Below are 22,027 nucleotides of genomic sequence, written 5' to 3'. Positions count from 1 at the left end.
GAACAGTGACCCCCACTGACAGTGGACCAGGACCACACTTCGCACAGAGAAGCCTCATGACCAAATGAACGTACTGCAGGTGTTTTGTGGGGAGGGGCCTTTATTTTGGGAGTTGTAGTTCACCTGCATCCAGAATTCCTAACTCTAGAGGAGGGGCTTGGCTGCAGGTGGGACTGGCAGGTGCCCGCGCTTTCTCTCCCAGGCTACACCGAGCCAGACAGCCACACGCTCTTTCCATTCCAAGGCATTCAAAGGAGGTTCACACTTCCAGGTAAGGAAGAGCCACGGTCTCCTGGAAGAGGAGAAGAGCTTTCAGGGAGTGAGGGTTTACTTTGTGTTTCCTGGGGGATTCATTTTAAAAGGTTAAACGGTGATGCTGAAAAGCAGGCTTGGAGCTGGGATCCGCTCTTGCTTGCTTTCGTGGCGAGCTGATTTTTTGTACCGGGAGGGGTGTTCCCCTGAAATACCGAAAGAAACGAAGGAAACGAAAGAAACAGAATCTGGGCACAACTCTCATGGCCATATAAGGTTAACTGAATCCTGTGCATGCCACTAATCTATATATATAAAAGAGTGATGGAATCACGGTGACCAACAAAACAACAAAACTAAACACCTCACAACCTCGAAAATTGACAGCACAACCCCTCATCCACGCCTCTAGGTTGATACAATAAAAAGAAAAGAAAAACAAAATCCTAATTAGAGGGAGAGGAATAATTGTTTTTATCCAATTGCTGCCCGTTAGAAGGCTAAGCTCCGCCCACTTGGTCTCCTAGCAACCCACTCAGCCCAGGGGACAAGAAGAGATAGGCCTCACTTAGGCCTCTTCCACACTGCCTATAAAATACAGATTATCTGATTTTAACTGGATTATATGGCAGTGTAGACTCAAGGCCCTTCCACACAGCTATACAACCCATTTATAATGGACTTAATGTCAGGGAAAACCTTTACCCTTTACCTTAACTACCACCAGTTCCTCAATACTTTATTTCCCATACCACCATACTTCACCACAGCAACGCGTGGCTGGGCACAGCTAGTATAATAATAAATAATAAAACAGCTGTTTTTCTAGGCAGCAGCAGGGATCTTCAAGCCGGGTGCTTGCCGGGAGGGGAAAGTCTGCTCCCTCCCTGCCACGCATCTGGCTTGGAGCATGGAGAGGCTTGGGCAATAGGGCCTCCCTATTATCCAACAGTTTCGGTTATAATAATAAATAATAATAATAATAATAATAATAATAATAATAATAATAATAATAATAAGTTTATTTGTATCCTGCCTCCATCTCTCCCGAAGGGGACTCGGGGCGGCTCACAGCAAAATCAAAATACAAACAATGATAAAATATAAAACATCAGGACAAAAACAAAACCAATAAAAAATATACACAATAAGTTAAAAAACACAACGCAGAATTAAAACATCAGGTTAAAAACAATGAGGTTGCAATAGTGGATAAGCAAAGTGTACGGTGCACATTATGGGTAACAAATTCATAAATAGAAATCCAACATTCAGCCCACCCGTTTGTGTCAGATAACCGGAACTCTACTGTATTTGAAACTGTGGAACAAGCAAAGCATAAGCAAAGCTAAGCAAACTCGTGTCCTTTCTTCAGGAGGTTTGCCACACTCCTAACGCTTACTCCTCCTGTTCATTTTGTAGGAAGGTTTGCACTTGCGGAAAGGCTGCTGTGTGCAGGCCTGTTTCTGTGAGGCCTGCTGTGTGCTTAATGATAAGAAAGCCGTGGGTCATTTCCAATGACACGTTGTCATTGAGAACACCAAAAATGGCTGTTGTATCTTGTAGCAGTCTTTCCCAAACTCTTGCCCTCTTGGTGTTTTAGGCCCCATCTACATGGCCATATAATCCAGATTATCAAATCAGCGAATCCACATTATTTGCTTTGAACAGGAATAGATGAATTCACACTGCCATATAATCCAGTTCAAAACAGATAATCTGGATTTTGTTTGGCAGTGCAGAAGGGGCCTCAGTCTCTTCTTATCCAGTTTATTCCCATTTATTGGTTTGGTGATGCTTGGTAGCTGGGCGACAAATGATGGACGCCTGGATGTATATTCAGCAACAAGGACATATGTTGGTGTTAAGGAGGGTGTTTTCTCTAAGTTGCAGAATTGCAATCTCTTCTACTACAGGGTTTCTGCTCCACTTCCACAATGCAGAATCCCAGCCATTGTCTGACTCTATGTATGTCAGGCCTCCATCCGACAATCGCGAGACAGGCCCTGGGAAACAGGCCAAGGCGAGCCTGGGAATGGAGGGCTTTATTTGCACACAGAAGGCAAAGTCCATCCCTTGTGTCGGTCAGGGTGCTCCTTAGCTGGCACTAGATGAGCCTCTTTTGGCCTGATCCCATTTAAAATGTAGGTGTCAGGCATAAAGTTTCTCGTGGAGCCACAAGAAATGTTTATATATTATATTACCATGATATATTCTATTATATACTTGCTGTGCCCGGCCACGCGTTGCTGTGGCGAAGTATGGTGGTATGGGAAATAAAGTATTGAGGAATTGGTGGTAGTTAAGGTAAAGGGTAAACGTTTGCCATATAATCCAGTGCAAATTAGATAATCTGTGGAAGAAGCCTAAGTGAGGCCTAAATCTGCCTGTCCCCTAACTGAACCCTGGCTGTCCCTTGGCTGAGTTGTTGCTAGGAGACCAAGTGGGCAGAGATTAGCCCTCTAAACTGGCAGCAATTGGATGAAAACAATTATTGCTCTCCCTCTAATTAGGACTTTATTTTTCTTTTCTTTTTGTTGTATCAACCTAGAGGCGTGGATGATGGGTTGTGTTGTCAAATTTTGAGGTTGGGGGGCCTGTAGTTTTGTTGTTTTTCCGCTGCTCTGATGCCATCACTCTTTTATATACAGTAGAGTCTCACTTATCCAAGCTAAACGGGCTGACAGAAGCTTGGATAAGCGAATATCTTGGATAATAAGGAGGGATTAAGGAAAAGCCTATTAAACATCAAATTAGGTTATGATTTTACAAATTAAGCACCAAAACATCATGTTATGCAACAAATTTGACAGAAAAAGTAGTTCAATATGCAGTAATGCTGTGTTGTAATTACTGTATTTACGAATTTAGCACCAAAATATCATGATATATTGAAAACATTGACTACAAAAATGGCTTGGATTATCCAGAGGCTTGGATAAGCGAGGCTTGGATAAGTGAGACTCTACTGTATATAGAAGATATATATGAAGCATGAGCAAACTTTTGAAGTACAATTTTAACCAACTTAAAGGTAATAGTATTTCAGTGGAAGACCCACCCCAGGGGCCACCCAACCCCCTTCTGCCATGCAGGAAAAGCACAATCAAAGCACCCCCGAGAGATGGCCATCCAGCCTTTGTAACAACAACAGCAGCAGCTGCTGCAGCAAAAAACTCAGGGGGCATCCAGTCAGGGCCAGCCCTAGGTAATTTTCAAGTGTAAGCGAACAGAATTTTGCCCCCCCCCCCCCAAACCAATCACTGAAAAATAAAAGCATTGGATAAGCAAAAATGTTGGATAATAAGGAGGGATTAAGGAAATTTACAAATTAAGCACCAAAACATCATGTTTTACAACAAATCAACAGAAAAAGCAGTTCAATACATGGTAATGTTATGTAGGAATTACTATATTTGCGAGTTTAGCACCAAACATTGAACTGGGATATAGGGCAGTGTGGACTCAGATAACCCAGTTCAAAGCAGATATTGTGGGTTATTCTGCTTTCCAACAGATCTCACAACTTCTGAGGGTGCCTGCTATGGATGTGGGTGAAACATCAGGAGAGAGTGCTGCTGGAACAAGGCCAGACAGCCTGGAAAACTCACAGCAACCCAAAAAAGGAAGCCACATTGGGGTGATGATTTTTAGGGGCGTATTTATAGGCCGCCATATGGTGCTTAAGTGAAGGGGTGAAGAGAGCAGCAATGTGACGGCAAAGGATTGTCCTGCGTTTTTCTTGGGTGTGGGGCCACTTTTGAAGCTCTTGCCCTTTGGTCTTCCTTCCTGCTTCCTTCCTTCCTTCTGCCAGTCACTCCTATTGGTAGGAAGTCAGTCGGAGCAAAACAGTGGCTTCCAGCTTCCTCCTTCCATTTCCCTTTGCCTTTCTAAAAGCTCAGAAACAAAACAGCTGTTGGCTCTGGCTCTTGTTGAGGAGGTTGGCTCTGTTTGCCGAAAGCAGAGTTTCTTTCTCTAACCTTGTGGGAATTGGGCCACGTGGGCACATGATAAGGCCACTGGGCACTTGTTAAACACAGCCGGCCGGTCCCAGGTCCCTTCCTGGCTCTTTCCTGGTGCCTGCGGCCTGCCAGACGGAGAGGATGGGGGCTCGGGGGCTTCTCCTCCTCGGGCTCCTCTCTTGGGCTTTGGGGGCGGCGGAAGGGAGCCTCAGCCCGGCGGAGAGGAAACCCAAGAGAGGCAAGATCAAGGAGGAGGACAACGTCCTGGTCTTGACAAAGAGCAATTTCGATCAGGCCCTGAACGAAACAAAGTACCTGTTGGTTGAATTCTGTGAGTATTTTGTTTTGTTCTAAAGATGTCAATAAATAATCTTGACCTCTGTCAGTCCATGCGCGTTGGCCTCTGGCTTTGACAGTTGGCTTTGAAGCAATTTAGAGCAGGCATGGGCCCGGGCTGTGGCGCAGGCGGGAGAGCAAGCCAGTGCAATTAACTGCAATGAATCACTCTGACCAGGAGGTCATGAGTTCGAGGCCCGCTCGGAGCCTATGTTTGTTTGTCTTTGTTCTATGTTAAAAGGCATTGAATGTTTGCCTATATGTGTAATGTGATCCGCTCTGAGTCCCCTTCGGCGTGAGAAAGAAGGGCGGAATATAAATGCTGTAAATTTTTAATGTATATTCTTAATTTTATTGTAATTTTTAATCTTGATGGATTTTTAAATTTGATGACAACTGTTTTTAATGTGTATGTTTATATTGTAAGCTGCCCTGAGTCCCCTGATGGGTGAAAAGGGCGGGGTAAAAGTGATGTAATAATAAATAAATAAATAAATAAATAAATAAAAATAAACTTAGGCCCTCCCTCCAGGTGTTTTGAACTCCAACTCCCACAATTCCTCACAGCCTCAGGCCCCTTCCTTTTCCCCTTCAGCCGATTAAGTGTGTTGTGTGGGAGGGGTTATTGTACCGATTGTACTGAGCATGATCAGACTCAGGACTCCACTTTGTAGTCTGTCTGCTTTACACCTCAGTGAGGCTGTTAGGAATGGTGGGAGGTGGAGTCCAAAACACCTGGAGGAAGGGCCAAAGTTGGCCCATGCCTGATTTAGAGTATTTGCATCATTTGAGTCTACACTGCCATATAATCCAGTTCAAAGCAGACAATCTGGATTTTATATGGCAGTGTAGAAAATGCCCTGAATAAAAGAACATATGGCAACAAATACAGTAGAGTCTCACTTATCCAACATAAACGGGCCAGCAGAACGTTGGATAAGCAAATATGTTGGATAATAAGGAGGCATTAAGGAAAAGCCTATTAAACATCAAATTAGGTTATGATTTTACAAATTAAGCCCCAAAACATTGTGTTATACAACAAATTTGCAGAAAAAGTAGTTCAATATGCAGTAATGCTAAGTAGTAATTACTGTATTTACGAATTTAGCACCAAAATATCACAATGTATTGAAAACATTGACTACAAAAATGCGTTGGATAATCCAGAATGTTGGATAAGCGAGTGTTGGATAAGTGAGACTCTACTGTATGAGTAATGTGATCCGCCCCGAGTCCCCTTCGGGGTGAGAAAGAAGGGTGGAATATAAATGCTGTAAATCAATAAAAATAAATAAACTTGGGCCCTCCCTCCAGGTGTTTTGGACTCCAACTCCCACCATTCCTCACAGCCTCAGGCCCCTTCCTTTTCCCCTTCAGTCGATTAAGTGTGTTGTGTGGGAGGGGTTATTGTACCGATTGTACTGAGCATGATCAGACTCAGGACTCCATTTTGTAGTCTGTCTGCTTTACACCTCAGTGAGGCTGTTAGGAATGGTGGGAGCTGGAGTCCAAAACACCTGGAGGAAGGGCCAAAGTTGGCCCATGCCTGATTTAGAGTATTTACATTATTTGAGTCTACACTGCCATATAATCCAGTTCAAAGCAAACAATCTGCATTTTATATGGCAGTGTAGAAAATGCCCTGAATAAAAGAACATATGGCAACAAATACTGCCACTTCGTGAACTATTTCCCCTCCTCGGGAAGAGCCACAGCTTTAATGACTGCCTACTCTTATTGCATGCACACGCATATGTATGCAGAGCATGTGTCTGTGTGTTCAACTTGCTATGCACATAAGTAAAGTTATTTGGTGAAGTTATTCATTTTTGCCAGCATATGCTGATGTTCTGAAAATGGTAGTGCTTGGCAGCCATCAGTATGCGACTTATTGAAAAATGAAACAGAGATATGGTGAGTAAACATGATAACAGCACTCTTTGGCCAATGACTAGGGACACTCTTGTTCTCCGTCCTCTGTTCTGTAGCAGTGAATGCCTGCATTGGCAGTGAGTTGAAGTCCCTTGGTGATGCCTTCCAGCATGAGGACAAATAAAGTAAACAACAACAACAACAACATCATAATGGATAGAGATGATGATGATGATGATGATGATTGTGTTGGCAAAGGCTTTCATGGCCAGAATCACTGGGTTGCTATGAGAGTTCCTGGCTGTATGGCCATGTCCCAGAAGCATTCTCTCCTGACGTTTTGCCCACATCATTGTGAGGTCTATTGGAAACTTGGCAAGTGGGGTTTATATCCCTGTGGTATAATGTCCAGGGTGAGAGAAAGAACTCTTCTCTGTTTGAGGCAAGTGTGAATGTTGCACTTGGCCAACTTGATTACCATTGAATAGCCTTGCAGTTTCCAAGCCTGGCTGCTTCCTTCCTGGGGGAATCCTTTGCTGGGAGATGTTCTAGATAAGCTGGGCCTGGACTGTTTAGGGCTTTAGAGGTAATAACCAGCACTTTGTATTTTAGAACCAGGACGTCATCCTTGGGTGTCGTCCGCATAAATCTGACCTGACACCAAACCCTAATATTTTGGATGATGGGAGACAGAACTGAACCCTGAAGGACCCCACAGGCCACTAGCCGGGTCCATGCCATGGTCGATGGTATCAAAAGCCGCTGGGTCATCATCAGGGCTGGGCTGTGGCACAGCTGGTTGGTAGCCAGCTGTAATAAATCACTATTGATCGAGAGATCTTGAGTTCGAAGCCAGCCCGGGTCGGACTGAGCTCCTGACCATTGATATTGTAGCTCGTTGTTGACCTAAGCAGTTGCATCTGTCGAGTAGAAAATTTAGGTACCGCTTTATGCAGGGAGGCTAATTTAACTAATTTATGACACCATAACATTGCCAGCAGTGCACAGAAAGGAATGAGGAAGTACTACCATCAAGGACTTGGTGTCACGAGTGGCTGGGGAAGCGGCAGCTCCCCCTGTGGCCAGAATCGAGCATACCCCCATGAAGCCGGAAGCTGGAAAATGTTAAAGTGCCTCTGTGCCTCTGTCTGTATGTCATATGTCCAATGACATTGAACGTTTGCCATGTCTGTGTGCATTGTGATCTGCCCTGAGTCCCCTTCGGGGTGAGAAAGAAGGGCGGAATAGAAATACTGCAAATAAATAAATGAAATAGATCATCATCTTTCTTGCAAGTTTGGGACTCAAAACAGCTCACATATTGAAATGGTTACTGTATAGTTAAAAACATAAATAAAATAGCAGTAAACTACTGCTGAACTTGTTTTGTAGATTAGGTGCAGCATTTTGCACAGTTCAGCCTAAAACCAGATATGGATCCAATGTCACTTCTAGTATCAGAAGGCCTTGCTGAATTGCCATATCACTGTATAGATAAATAATCCTACATCTTTGTTATCCTGTCTTTGCAGACATTGCTTTGTCTGGGGCCTCTCAGAGCCTGGCGGCTGAATTTGCTAAAGCCGCAGAGCAATTCAAGACCGACGCTGTGGATATCCGATTTGGCAAAGTAGACGTGGCGGACCAGAAAGACCTGAAAAAGGAATTTGACATCCAAGAATATCCCACCCTGAAGTTTTTTATAGATGGCGACAGGAAAAATCCCATTGACTGCAAAGGTAAATGAGGACAAGAAGACACAGTGATCTTGCAGGCAGCTGATTCCCCACCAGGGGGCGCTTGTGCCTCGCTCGCTCGCTCTCAAGTGCGGAATGGGATCAGGTCAAACGGGAACTGAAGGCAACATGCACAATAATAATAATAATAATAACAACAACAACAACAACAACAACAACAACAACATTCAAAGACTCTGGCAGAAACCAGTGCAGGTGGTCCCGGTGGTGATGGGCACATTCGGTGCCGTGCCAAAAGATCTCAGCCAGCATTTGGAAACAATAGACATTGACAAAATTACGATCTGCCAGCTGCAAAAGGCCACCCTGCTGGGATCTGCACGCATCATCCGAAAATACATCACACAGTCCAGACACTTGGGAAGTGTTCGACTTGTGATTTTGTGATATGAAATCCAGCATATCTATCTTGTTTGCTGTGTCATAAAATAATAATAATAATAATAATAATAATAATAATAATGGGGTTGTTGTATGTCTTTCGGACTGTGTGGCCATGTTCCAGAAGTATTCTCTCCTGACATTTCGCCCACATCTATGGCAGGCATCCTCAGAGGTTGTGAGGTATGTGAGGCATCCTCACAACCTCTGAGGATGCCTGCCATAGATGTGGGCGAAACGTCAGGAGAGAATACTTCTGGAACATGGCCACACAGCCCGAAAGACATACAACAACCCTGTGATCCCGGCCATGAAAGCCTTTGACAACACAATAATAATAATAATAATAATAATAATAATAATAATAATAATAATAAGGATGAAAACATTGAGTGGGGGGAGACACACCCTTCACAAAGAGTGGCCACTTGTGCCTTGCCAGAAGAAGAGGGCAAATACTGGCGTATCTTCCCAGGACTGGAGACAAGACTTAGAGGCAGGCCCTGTTAATATTGCTAAGCTGTGTCAGATTTAAAATAATTCCTTTAATTAGTTAGCTGCAAAGCTTCTAAGAATGCAAAACAAATTAAAATACAAGGCTTTCCACATGCAAAATAAATAGTGTGGTGGAGGCTCCTTCTTTGGAGGCTTTGAAGCAGAGGCTGGATGGCCATCTGTCGGGGGTGCTTTGAGTGAGATTTTCCTGGAGGGGGTTGGACTGGATGGCCTGTGAGATCTCTTCCAACTCTACAATTCTCTGATTCTAAGCCACAGTGTTTAGGAAGGAAACACATATGGTGTCAGTCACCCTACTGTCGTGGTCTGAGCTCTTTAAGTGCAATGAGCCATGATTTCTCGACCGACTGTGGTCTCTGGGTACAGATGTCAAAATCCCAAAATGAACACAAGTACTGCTTCACGTATGTTCTATTTCCAGAGAGCAAGTGCCAAAAATGAGCAACTATATTTTTATCACAAACATTTATAAAATAGGAGCATCAAATGGGGACAGAGATGGACATGGCCTCCAACCAGGGCTGGCCCAAGGTAATTTTCAAGTGTAAGCGAACAGAACTCCCCCCCCCCCCCCCGGAACCAATCAGTGAAAAATAAAAGCGTTGGATAAGCAAAAATGTTGGATAATAAGGAGGGATTAAGGAAAAGCCTATTAAACATCAAATTACATGATTATTTTACAAATTAAGCACCAAAATATCATGCTTTACAACAAATTGACAGAATAAGCAGTTCAATACATGATAATGTTATATAGGAAATACTATATTTGTGAATTTAGCACCAAACATTGAACTGGAATATAGGGCAGTGTGGACTCAGATAATCCAGTTCAAAGCAGATATTGTGGGTTATTCTGCCTTGATATTCTGGGTTATATGGCTGTGGTTATATGGTTACATGGGGGGTGCTAGCGGCATTTTCAAGGGTTCCCACGAAAATCGTGGCGCTACGTGCTCTTTCAAGGTATTTCAGGGAGAGCGGCCTGACCTGAAAGAACATCTTCAAACGCTGGCGATTAGGCCGCTAATTGACAACATGTCCAATTAAGCAGGGAAGGCCTGAAAGCATACGGGAGAATTAAATCATCAAGGGCGATGTTGTGTTTCTGGCGTCCCGGCGCGTGGGTCCTTGTCCGTCTCAGCCTTAGCATATGTCGGGCCGGGAATTGGGACACGTGTCTGGTTGCAGATGTGGAACGTGCAGGGTCGGGGTCTTTACAGATGTAACTTTACTTGGCAAAGTTCCTAGCACTTATAAATACAGTAGAGTCTCACTTATCCAAGCCTCGCTTATCCAAGCCTCTGGATTATCCAAGCCATTTTTGTAGTCAATGTTTTCAATATATTGTGATATTTTGGTGCTAAATTCATAAATACAGTAATTACAACATAACATTACTGAGTATTGAACTATTTTTTCTGTCAAATTTGCTGTATAACATGATGTTTTGGTGCTTAATTTGTAAAATCATAACCTAATTTGATGTTTAATAGGCTTTTCCTTAATCTCTCCTTATTATCCAAGATATTCGCTTATCCAAGCTTCTGCTGGCCCATTTAGCTTGGATAAGTGAGACTCTACTGTATCTGTCTTTTGCCATTTTTAAAGGTGGAAAGTAAAAACAATAACTATAACAGCAGCAACGGCAAGTAGATTGGAAATTCATTTATCGCGTCAGAAGCAAATTGAGAATACAGTTACAATGCATACAAAACTACAAACCAAGTTAAAAGCTTGCCATTGTACTGAATTGCCTTCGACCAGAAGCTGGCCCCTTGGAGTAAGGCCTCTGGTGTGGCTGTGAGAAGGTCCTCCGTGGTGCATGTGGCTCAGGCGGCATTGGAGTCAGTGGTCTGTGGTTTGCTCTCCTCCGGACTCGCATTTTATTTATTTTTATTTTATTTACAGTATTTATATTCCGCCCTTCTTTCTCACCCCGAAGGGGACTCAGGGCGGATTACAATGAACACATATATGGCAAACATTCAATGCCAACAGACAAACAAAATTCAGTTTTAGACAGACACAGAGGCATTTTTTTAACATCTTTCCAGCTTCACGATTCCGGCCACAGGGGGAGCTGTTGCTTCACCATCCATTGGTGGCTGTTCTTCTTCCTCATTCTTTTCCTCGTGAGCAGTTTTATGGTGTTGTAGATTAGTTAAATTAGCCTCCCGCATAAAGCGTCCCTAAATTTTCCCTACTTGACAGATGCAACTGTCTTTCGGGGCTGCTAGGTCAACAGCAAGCCGGGGCTTTTTTTTTTTTTCATGGTCGGAGCCTTAACCCGACCCGGGCTTTGAACTCATGACCTCTCGGTCAGTAGTGATTTATAGCAGCTGGTTACTAGCCAGCTGCGCCACAGCCCGGCCCCTGCGGACTCCACTTTGAGGCATGTTGCGGACTCCACTTTGAGGCCCCATTTCCTAAGGTTGGCTCTGCATCTCGTGGTGCCAGAGCGCGGCCTGTTCAGCGCCTTCCAAGTCACCCCGTCTTCTGTGTGCCCAGAAGGGAGTCTCTCATTTGGTCTCAGCCTGCCAGTTTTGGACTCTTGTTTGCTGAGGAATTCCTGCGAGTATCTCTATGGATCTTAGGAAGCTGTTTCTGTTTAAGGTGTTTGTTTGCATGCTGATTGATATCCGAACAGAGGATGGGCTGGAGATGGAGAGGTAGTGAATCCATTCTGGGTTTTCCCTCGCATTTGGAAGGAATTGTCTAAGGCGCTGAACTTACTTTGGGCAAATAAGATTGAGTCTATTGGATAACATCCTGAATGCATGGCTTAAAATGTGGAATGGGCTCATTGCTGTGCCGGCTTAGAAACTGCCAGCCGCTAAACAGATTCTTTTGCCCTGCTTTATAGGAGTCCGGGAAGCCTCAGCCTTTGTGACGTGGGTTCAAAGGAGAACCGGATCAAGCGCCGTCCTTATCAACAGCACGGACCAGGCCAAAGCTTTCCTAGACCTTGAAGATTTGGCAGTGATTGGCTTTTTCAAGGTATTTCTTTACTTATTCTTTAGTTATGCTCCCTATAGCTAGCCCCAGTTAGCAACCTGGCCACCGACCTTTGCACTAACTGCAGCTTCCGAGTCATCTTCAAAGGCAGCCCCAGGTAGAGAGCATTGCAGTAGTCCATTCTGGATGTAACTGAGGCGTGGGCCACCGTGGCCAAGTCAAGCTTTTCGAGGTACATTCGCAGCTGACGCACCCGTTTTAATTGTGTAAAGGCCTCCCAGTCTGAGGGACAGTGAACTGGCCCCCTATTTTAAAAGTGTGGGGACCCCTGGTCCAGGCAGAGCGTAGATGCTTCTTCTTCATTTCTTCCAGTCTGCTTTAGTGCTGAAGCACCACCTTTTTTATTGCACAGACACTTCAAGATGGAGCCGCGGAGGTTTTCTACGACTCTGCGAGAGAGGTGCCAGAAGTCCCTTTTGGGGTAACAGCCAGTGAAGACACTTTCACTACGTTTGGGGTCAGAGGAGACACGGTGGTTGTATTTCAAAAGGTACCTGACCCATCATGAGCACTAAGAGCAAAGCTGTTCTCTCAGGGCCGGTGGTTGTGGACCCAAAGATCTCCTCGCACAAGGCCATCTTGTCAGTAGTTCAATTGGAGCAGTTGTTCCTGGTCCTGCCCTACTTGTGGACATGGGGCTGGAAAAAAGGTGTTTCCTTCCCCGTTTATTGCTGTCCAAGGGCTTAATCTGGTCACACTCGTGCCTAGAAGGAAAACGTATTGGCAGCTCTCATGCAACATCCAAGATGGGGCCGGGCTGTGGCGCAGCTGGCTAGTAACCAGCTGCTATAAATCACTACTGAGAGGTCATGAGTTCGAAGCCCGGGTCGGGTTAAGCTTCTGACCATTAGTAGCCCCGGCTTGCTGTTGACCTATGCAGCCCCGAAAGACAGTTGCACCTGTCAATTAGGGAAATTTAGGGACGCTTTATGCGAGGAAAGGAATGAGGAAGTACAGCCACTACTGGACGGTGAAGCAACAGCTCCCCCTGTGGCCGGAATCGTGAAGCTGGAAAAATGTTAAAAATGCCTCTGAGTCTGTCTAAAGTATGTTGTTTGTCTGTTGGCATTGAATGTTTGCCATATATGTGTTCATTGTAATCCGCCCTGAGTCCCCTTCGGGGTGAGAAAGAAGGGCAGAATATAAATACTGTAAATAAATAAATAAATAAAGATCTGCAGATGTACAAAGACCCTTAGACCTGTTGGGCGGGGGGCGGACTTCGGAAGAGTAATCCTCAGGCCTTTTTCAGGAGCAGCTAGGGCTCGACTTGATTTGTTTTTGGAAGCCTGATATTTCTTGTGCTCTAGGGAAAACCAGTTCACAGTGAAGCATCTGAGGAAGGCAAACTGGATAAAGTGGAGCTCACTCGATTGATCAAAACCTTTACTATGGATTTAGTCACAGAGTATAATCTTGAGGTAAGTTTCATGTTTGGCATCTAAAACCAATGGTGCAATAAAGGGGCCTAGTTTGCGAGTTTCCTACTGAATGCAGAAAGACTGTGTTCTCTGTACGAATAAGGTTGGAAGGAAGGCTCGGTCTGTGTCTGTTCCAGATCGATTTCATGTGCATTCAGTTAGAAATCGGTCTCTAGTACAGTAGAGTCTCACTTATCCAACACTCACTTATCCAATGTTCTGGATTATCCAACGCATTTTTGTAGTCAACGTTTTAATACATCATGATATTTTGGTGCTAAATTCGTAAATACAGTAATTACTACATAGCATTACTGCATATTGAACTACTTTTTCTGTCAAATTTGTTGTATAACATGATGTTTTGGTGCTTAATTTGTAAAATCATAACCTAATTTGATGTTTAATAGGCTTTTCCTTAATCCCTCCTTATTATCCAACATATTCACTTATCCAACATTCTGCAGGCCCGTTTATGTTGGATAAGTGAGACTCTACTGTAATTTTCGACACCATTCTTTGCATGGTTTGCAATGCAAAGGAAGTCCGTAACACAGACACACTCTAAAGCAGGCCTGGGCCGGCGTGGGCCTTCCCTCCTCGCAGGTGTTTTGGACTCCAACTCCCACAATCCCCGACAGCCTCCGGCCCTTTCCTTTCTCCGCCTCAGCCGCTTCCGCTCTCAAGGGCATTCTAACCTTCCTCCTCTCAACACCTGTGACAAATCTGGTTCTTCTTTTCTAGACTTCTGTGAAGATATTTGATGTACCCGTTGAAAGCCACCTTGTTCTGTTCATGCCCAAGAATTCAGACACATTCAAGGAGGTTTATGAAAATCTCTCATCGGTTGCTCCGGAGTTCAGAGGGAAGGTCGGTACACGGTGATGGGCCGTCAGGCGGGGCACGGGGCAGGGTGACCTGCAAGTAGTCTGCGGGGTAAATACGATGTGTGCACAGTTTGTAAGGGACTGTCCTTGTTCGTCCAGTGCATTCGGAGGGGAAGTAAAGGAGAGAATTCAAAAAGAGTGACAAAACAAGCCTTTTATTGTTATCACAGCTATGATAAGGCAAACAGCCGTACATACTAGGCATGTCCAATCGATGGAAAAATTTCAGATATTTTCAAAAATTTGTAATGATTCTAAATGTTTCTAAAATGGCGGACGCGCATACGCAATCGCAAAAAAAAAAAAAGGAACCGGGGGGGGGGGAGGACTTTTACAGGGCTCCCCCACCCTCATTTCTTGAGCTATCCTCATCAAATTTGCAAATAAGCTCCCATTCAAGGTAGGTTGCAGAACCAAATAATTTTTAAAATATTTTAAAAAATATATTTTTTTTAAAAAAAAATTGGGGGGGGGGATTAACGAAACATTAAGAGACAATTAGAGAATGGGCCAACAATGGTTTGAATTACGTTGCTGGTTGCGCTATGAGACAATGCCTCAGAATGCGTATCAAAAAGCGAGAACAATCCGAAATAATTCCGATATATGATTCAAAACGATTTTTTGGACATGTCTAGTACATACCCCAAAGGGCTGTATCATGGAAATGGCCGCCGCAAAGCATGTCATAGCAAACAAAGAATATATACCTTGGCTTATCTAAAATTGACCAATGGCTGAGGGTCTTCCTCACCTTCCACACCCACTTGGCATAAGTGATACCCGTGACCTCACTTGTTGATTTCAAGCTGACTTTTGGTCTTGGAACTTTCTGGAGAAAGGCACCAGCTGGCAGGAAGGGAGGGAGGGGCATATGCAGAGGCAAAGCCACATAGGCAAAAGTTTACTCTTTTCTGGCTTATGGTCCCTTCAAGTTCAGTAGAAAAGCAGCTGTTTCATTAGGAAAACTGGCGTTTCCGGGGAACGTTTCAGTATGGAAAAGTCAGAAACAGCAACAGTAATGTACTTTTTCTTATCATTTTTCTGTCTTCTGCTGCAAACTGCATTTTTTCTTGGCTGAGAAATCTCATTTTGGAGATTCTACCTGAACATGAGGAATAACTTCCTCACTGAGAGAGAGAGCTGTTCAGCAGTGGAACTCTCTGCCGTGGAGTGTGGTGGAGGCTCCTTTTTTGGAGGCTTTGAAGCAGAGGCTGGATGGCCATCCGTCGGGGGGGCTTTGAGTGCGATTTTCCTGCTTCTTGGCAGAATGGGGTTGGACTGGATAGCCCGTGAGTCTCTTCCAACTCTTATTCTATGATTCGCAAAAGTCGTGGGGTTTCACGCTTCTGGTATTGCACAATGAGTCTCTTTTTAAATGGGGGGGGGGGAGAGAGAGATGGGCGGGGACCCCACTTCTCTGTTTGATGGTGAATGAAGAGGGGGACACATGTGACGGGGGAGACTGAGTTCTCCGTTTTATTGAAACACAGGCTTCCACTGAACACGATGGTAAAGTTCAGTTCAACGCATGTTTTGTCTAATGTGATGAGGTCCTCAATATGGATTTAGAAGGTCTTCAAGAAGATGGTTGCTCTCTGTGAGGTGGGACCCCTCCTTGGTCATCTCTAGGGCAGCCTTCCCTCATCAGGTCCCCTTCAGAGATGTTGGACTACAACTTCCATCAGCCCCAGTCAGCATGAGAAAAAAGGAAGGACAAATGCTTGGAAGACACCTGGTAGTGGAAGCTGACCCTGGGATGTCTTCTGTCTCTTTTGCTCCTTAGATCATGTTCATCTTAGTGGATACTGATGAAACCAGAAATGGCCGTGTGATTGAATATTTCCGTGTCACTGTCGTGGAAGTCCCTGCCGTTCAAATCCTCAACCTGACAAGCGACGCCAGGTACAAGATGCCGGCGGAGGAAGTGACCCCGGACCACCTCCGGACCTTCTGCCGGGACTACTTGGAAGGGAAGGCAAAGGTGGGCTTCTTGCTCGGAAATAAAACAGATTGGGCTTTGTGTTGTCGAAGGCTTTTGTGGCCGGGATCACAGGGTTGTTGTATGTTTTCCGGGCTGTCTGGCCATGTTCCAGAAGTATTCTCTGCTGACGTTTCGCCCACATCTATGGCAGGCATCCTCAGAGGCTGTGAGGTATTGGGCTTTCCCTTGTTTACTGTGGCCAGTGAATATGTCAGCTGGCCCGTGAAATGAATGTGTTTCACTTGAACTGTGATGAGAATATGGCAACTTGAGACCAACAACAACAACAACAACAACAACCACAATAATAATGATAATAACTTTATTGGTATTCCGCCCTATCTCCCCAAGGGGACTCAGGGCAGAAATTCTTGGAAATTTCACATTTTTTTTCAAAAAATGTTTTTTTAATCTTGGTCCAGTTGCCTAGTTTCCAACAGACCTCACAACCTCTGAGGATGCCTTCTGGAACATGGCCATACAGCCTGGAAATCTCACAGCAACCCAATAACATAATACTTCCTCAGAAAGGTCCCTCTCCCATCTCCTGCCACAAAGTATTTCCTTATCCAACACAGCTCACTTCTTGGTAGGCATATATAGGTGAACTGCTACTTCTGGAAATTTCCAGGAGAGATAATTCATGCGTTTTGCTCAATTATTTATTTTAATTATGTTTTTATGTATATACGGTATATACTTGAAGATAAGCCTATAGGATATACCTATGGCAAATAGATAAATAAAGAGTTGTCCCAAGGGAGAAGGCCACTACAACCCCTTGAGAAGTGTAAGCAAGCCCAAGGCTTCACGCTGCCCATCCCTGCCCTATTTGTCTTTAATTGGGATGGATGCTGATCAACCTCTGGGTTGCATTGGTTGGGCTACATGCTCCAAGCCAGCAATTCAAATGAAAGAAAACCTGGCCAGATAAGAGTCAATAAGCCCTTTCAGCGAAGATTGTCACTGAGCCACCGCTGCAAGGTACCCAGTCTGAGTCCCCGTTGGCCTGTCTTATAAATAATAATAATAATAATAATAATAATAATAATAATAATAATAATAATAATAAGTTTATTTATATCCCGCCTCCATCTCCCCCGAAGGGGACTCGGGGCGGCTCACAGCAAAATCAGATACAAAACAATCTATATATATAAAAGGGTAATGAAATTTCGGCCTAGGACAAAACAACAAAACTACACATCCCAGAAACACTAAACTTGGCAGCACAACCCCTCATCCATGCCTCTATGTTCATACAATAAAAAGCTCTAGCTACTCCAGAAAACGGCCAGGCTTTGAAACTGCAAGGCTATTCACTGCTATTCCACCTGGCCAACAAAGGATTCCCATAAGCCACAGCAACGCGTGGCCGGGCAAAGCTAGTGATAAAATAAAATATGAAACCTCAAAGAACAATAATAAAAACCAATAATAATATATACACAGCAGCCGAAAAAACACAACACGGTAATAAAACATCGAATTAAAAACAATGAGGTTGCAATAGCGGATAAGCAAGGTGCACATTATGAGTTACAAATTTTAAATAGATAAAGTGCGATAGATTCATTTAAGATCACATCGGGTAGGGAGGAGCCCTGAATTAATATCAAGTGATCAGGAAAAGAGCGACTAGTACAAAAGGTCGAGGAGTCTAATTGTGATTATGATGGGGATGGGCGATCTGTCTGACGCCTTCTCTTTCCCTTATTAGCAACACTGGTCCAGCGAGGAGATCCAAGACGGTTGGGATAAGAAGCCTGTCAAAGTGCTGGTTGGGAAAAACTTTGACAAAGTTGCCTTTAATACAAAGAACCATGTGTTTGTCATGTTCCGTGAGTACTACTCATATCCCCGATTGATGTTTGCTCTTTGTGTTGGTCCCCAGAGAGCGTGCTCAGCCGTCCTTCGGGACCGATTTTCTTCTGCTTGCCTCCCACCACAGATGCACCTTGGTCTCACAACTGTCAAAAGTTGTTCCCAGTTTGGGAAGAGCTCGGCAAGTTGTACGAAAAGCGCAAAAATGTTGTCATTGCTAAAATAGACTACACGGCAAATGAAGTCCGGTTAATGAATGTGGAAAAGTACCCCTTCTTCAGGTTGTTTCCTGCAGGATCCACCACGGAGGTGAGGCCCCTTCAATTGGCAGAATTTGTGGTCCTTGAAAGGAAATGTGACAATGCATTTCTCACTTTGGAGTCAAAAATGGAAAAGGTTCTCAGAAAACTCACAGCCGCCCCGTGATTCCGGCCAGAAAAGCCTTTGACAACACATTAGTTCAGGACCTTGGAGAGCTCCTTGGAGAGCCTTTTGCTTAATGTCTGGGCAGAAACAAGGGACTGCCCTTCTCCAAGGAAGACCCCCGTCCTTTCCCTTTCGGTGGGACCAAGTCTAGGAAGGAAAGGTCGGCAACCCTCGTGCTCATGGTCACTGCCACGCAAGTAGGCAGCTGTTTCAGATGGCTTTACAAGGCAACTCTCTCCCCCTTCTTTTCCTCCTTTAAGGTGGTCCCGTACAAAGGGGAATACGCGCTTGGTGCTTTCGCTCAATTCCTAGAAGAACAGATTGAGGCAAGAAAGAAGGTAAGGGAGGCTCTGGGTTGTGAAAGACGCTCCTCGCATGGGCCAACTTCGGCCTTCCCTCCGGGTGTTTTGGGCTCCGAACTATGCCTCACTTCCAGCCACTGCACTTTATCACGGCCCCTCTCCTATAGGTCCTCATGTTATTACTGACACGACACTCTGGATTTCTAGTAATTACTATTATTCACGTTCTGAACTGCTGCTGATGTTGTTTTGTGTTGTTCTATGTCAGGGGTCCCCAAACTAAGGCCCGGGGCCAGATGCCGCCCATCGAAGCCATTTATCCGGCCCCCACGGCACAAGGGCAGAAGGGGGTTGGGCTAAATGATCCAAGGGGTCTCTTCTTCTCTTCCAACCCTTATTTATTTTATTGTATGACACAGCAAACAAGATAGACATGCTGGATTTCGTATCACAAAATCACAAGTAGAAAACTTCCCAAATGTCTAGGACTGTGTCATGTATTTTCGGATGATGCGCACAGATCCCAGTAAGGTGGCCTTTTACAGTTGGCAGATCTATTATTATTATTATTATTATTATTATTATTATTATTATTATTATTATTATTATTAACATTGAGGCTGGGTGGCCACCTGTCAGGGGTGCTTTGTTTGTGCATTTGGTGCACAAAGGCATAAGGGGATTGGACTCAGTGGCCCAAGGGGTCTCTTCCAACCCTCCTCCTCCTCCTCCTCCTCCTCATTATTATTATTATTATTATTATTATTATTATTATTATTATTAACATTGAGGCTGGGTGGCCATCTGTCAGGGGTGCTTTGCTTATGCTTTCAGTGCACAAAGGCAGAAGGGGGTTGGACTCAATGGCCCAAGGGATCTCTTCCAACCCTCTTTATTATTATTATTATTATTATTATTATTATTATTATTATTATTATTATTATTATTATTGCTCAGTGGCCAACTATAGTCCGGCCCTCTAACGGTTCGAAGGATCATGAACTGGCCCCCTGTTTAAAAAGTTTGGGGACCCCTGTTCTATGTGGTCTCATATGGATATAATGTTTTGAAATTGCTGATTGTGTGTTTTAACCTATGTTGATTGGGCTTGTCCCCATGTGAGCCGCCCGAGTCCCTTCGGGGAGATGGAGGCGGGATATAATAATAATAATAATAATAATAATAATAATAATAATAATAATATGTAGTAGTAGTAGTAGTAGTAGTAGTTTATTTTTATATCCCACCACATCTCCCCAAAGGGACTCAGGGTGGCTCACATGGGGCCAAGCTCAACAACATACAATAAAATACAACAGTATAAAATACACAATATAAAATACATAACAATCACAATAGTATAAAATACACAATATAAAATACAACAATATAAAATACATAACAATCACAGTAGATCGATAACACAGCTTCAACAGAGTAAAAACATGGCCATTAAAAGAGACGATAACATGGCGCTTCAGTCCATAGTCTTGGTGGAGAGATAATTTCAATTGTGCAACGAATTAGGATAAAGTTGTTGTTGTTGTTGTTGTTATTGGGTTGCTGTGTGTTTTCCAGGCTGTATGGCCATGTTCCAGAAGCATTCTCTCCTGACGTTTCGCCCACATCTATGGCTGGCATCCTCAGAGGTAGTGAGCAAAGGATTCCTCCAGGACATGAAGCTTGCAAGGCCATTTAATGCTAATCAAGGTGATTAATCACAACATTCACACTGGCCTCCAACAGACAAGTGTTTTCTTTCTTTCTCCCACCCTGGACCTTCCACAGATATATAAATCATCATTGCTTAGTTTTCCCATATACCTCACAACCTCTGAGGATGCCTGCCATAGATGTGGGCGAAACGTCAGGAGAGAATACTTCTGGAACATGGCCAGACAGCCCGGAAAACATACAGCAACCCTTTGATTCCAGCCATGAAAGCCTTCAACATTATTATTATTATTATTATTATTATTATTATTATTATTATTATTATTAACAACAGTATGGTCCTCTGTTGCATATTCCTTTTTTTAAAATGGTCTCTTTTGCAGAATTCAACAAAGGCCAAACAAGAGGAGAAAACCACGAGACCGAAAGAAGAACTGTAGCTTCCCTTCCACACAGGAAGAGTGAGCACTGGTTTCTCAAGGGTGGTTGCGCAGTATAAAAGCATTTTAATGGGAAATTTAGGAAGCCATTGACAACAATAAAGGAAGGTCAAACAAACACGGTGGTTTGCTTGTGCTCGGCTGAGTAGCGTCTCAACAGCCTGTCTGTGGCTTCGCTTCAAGAGCTTTTCTTTGTTTTCACCTCCGTGTTGACAGAAGCAAAGTCTGGAAGGTGCTTTTTCCCCTTTCAAAACTGACTCGGGAGTCTGGTCAGACCAACCTGTTCTGTTGGTGAAGACATTTAAATGGCAAGTCAGTGCACTTCATATCATTCCAGGTATTGGTCACGTTCACGGTTGCATAAGAGGCGGAAAACTCACACAGAAAGCTCCTTGTGCCGCGATGCTTGGCACGTGTTTGTCGACGTGCTCCAGAGTTTTCACCTCGCGCTCACATTTGGTCAGATGCCCTTGAGGCTCTTTCTACAACCAATAATCCCACAATCTCTCCTCATTCACAGCAGTGGCTAATGGGAGTTGTAGGCCAATGATATCTGCTCACTAGGCATGTCCGATCGATGAAAAAAATGTTTCAATTCTCGTTTCTAAAGTAGGCACTTCGATATAGAAAGTATTTCCGATTTTTTCACCCAAAAATTTCGGATATTTCCGAAAATTCGTAATGATTCTAAATGTTTCTAAAATGGCGGACGCGCATGCGCAATCGCCAAAAAAAAAAAAAGGAACCGGGGGGGGGGGACTTTACAGGGCTCTCCCGCCCTCATTTCTTATGCTATCCTCATCAACCCTAGCCCCCACCTTTGCATCCATCATGGAAGCTTCTGATTGGCCGGGGAGCGGCAGCCAAGTTAGGCTGCACTAAGCTCCCATTCTAGGTAGGTTGCAGAAACAAAAAAAATTTAAAAATATTTTAAAAAATATATTAAAAAAATATTTTTGGGGAAAAAAATTA

General features: G+C 44.0%; 1 protein-coding gene across 2 annotated transcripts; it reads left to right on the top strand.

Moving 5' to 3' along the window:
• Positions 1-4,159: 4,159 nt before the first annotated feature.
• Positions 4,160-21,173, top strand: pdilt (protein disulfide isomerase like, testis expressed). 2 transcript variants are annotated; one of them, XM_008121942.3, is made up of 11 exons: positions 4,164-4,545; positions 7,958-8,164; positions 11,946-12,079; positions 12,450-12,587; positions 13,408-13,518; positions 14,263-14,388; positions 16,192-16,389; positions 18,110-18,230; positions 18,341-18,522; positions 18,900-18,977; positions 20,999-21,173. In XM_008121942.3, the coding sequence occupies exons 1-11, from the start codon at positions 4,356-4,358 to the stop codon at positions 21,053-21,055; spliced, it is 1,542 nt and encodes a 513-aa protein (XP_008120149.1). In that variant the 5' UTR covers positions 4,164-4,355; the 3' UTR covers positions 21,056-21,173. The 2 variants fall into 2 exon arrangements, with proteins under 2 accessions (XP_062820339.1, XP_008120149.1); XM_062964269.1 differs by lacking the exons at positions 18,110-18,230; positions 18,341-18,522 and having other exon boundaries at positions 4,160-4,545.
• The last annotated feature ends 854 nt before the right edge of the window (positions 21,174-22,027 follow it).

The sequence above is a fragment of the Anolis carolinensis genome, unplaced genomic scaffold (genome assembly GCF_035594765.1).
Source record: "Anolis carolinensis isolate JA03-04 unplaced genomic scaffold, rAnoCar3.1.pri scaffold_13, whole genome shotgun sequence".
NCBI lineage: Eukaryota > Metazoa > Chordata > Lepidosauria > Squamata > Dactyloidae > Anolis > Anolis carolinensis.
The sequence above is the reverse complement of the archived record's forward strand: the minus strand, read 5'-3'. Positions and strand labels throughout refer to the sequence as shown.

Coding starts and splice junctions, on each gene's coding strand:
- pdilt (XM_008121942.3), top strand. CDS start 4,356: ATGGGGGCTCGGGGGCTTCTCCTCCTCGGGCTCCTCTCTTGGGCTTTG. Junction 12,080..12,449: donor CAGTGATTGGCTTTTTCAAG/GTATTTCTTTAC, acceptor TTTATTGCACAG/ACACTTCAAGATGGAGCCGC. Junction 18,231..18,340: donor CCATGTGTTTGTCATGTTCC/GTGAGTACTACT, acceptor CTCCCACCACAG/ATGCACCTTGGTCTCACAAC.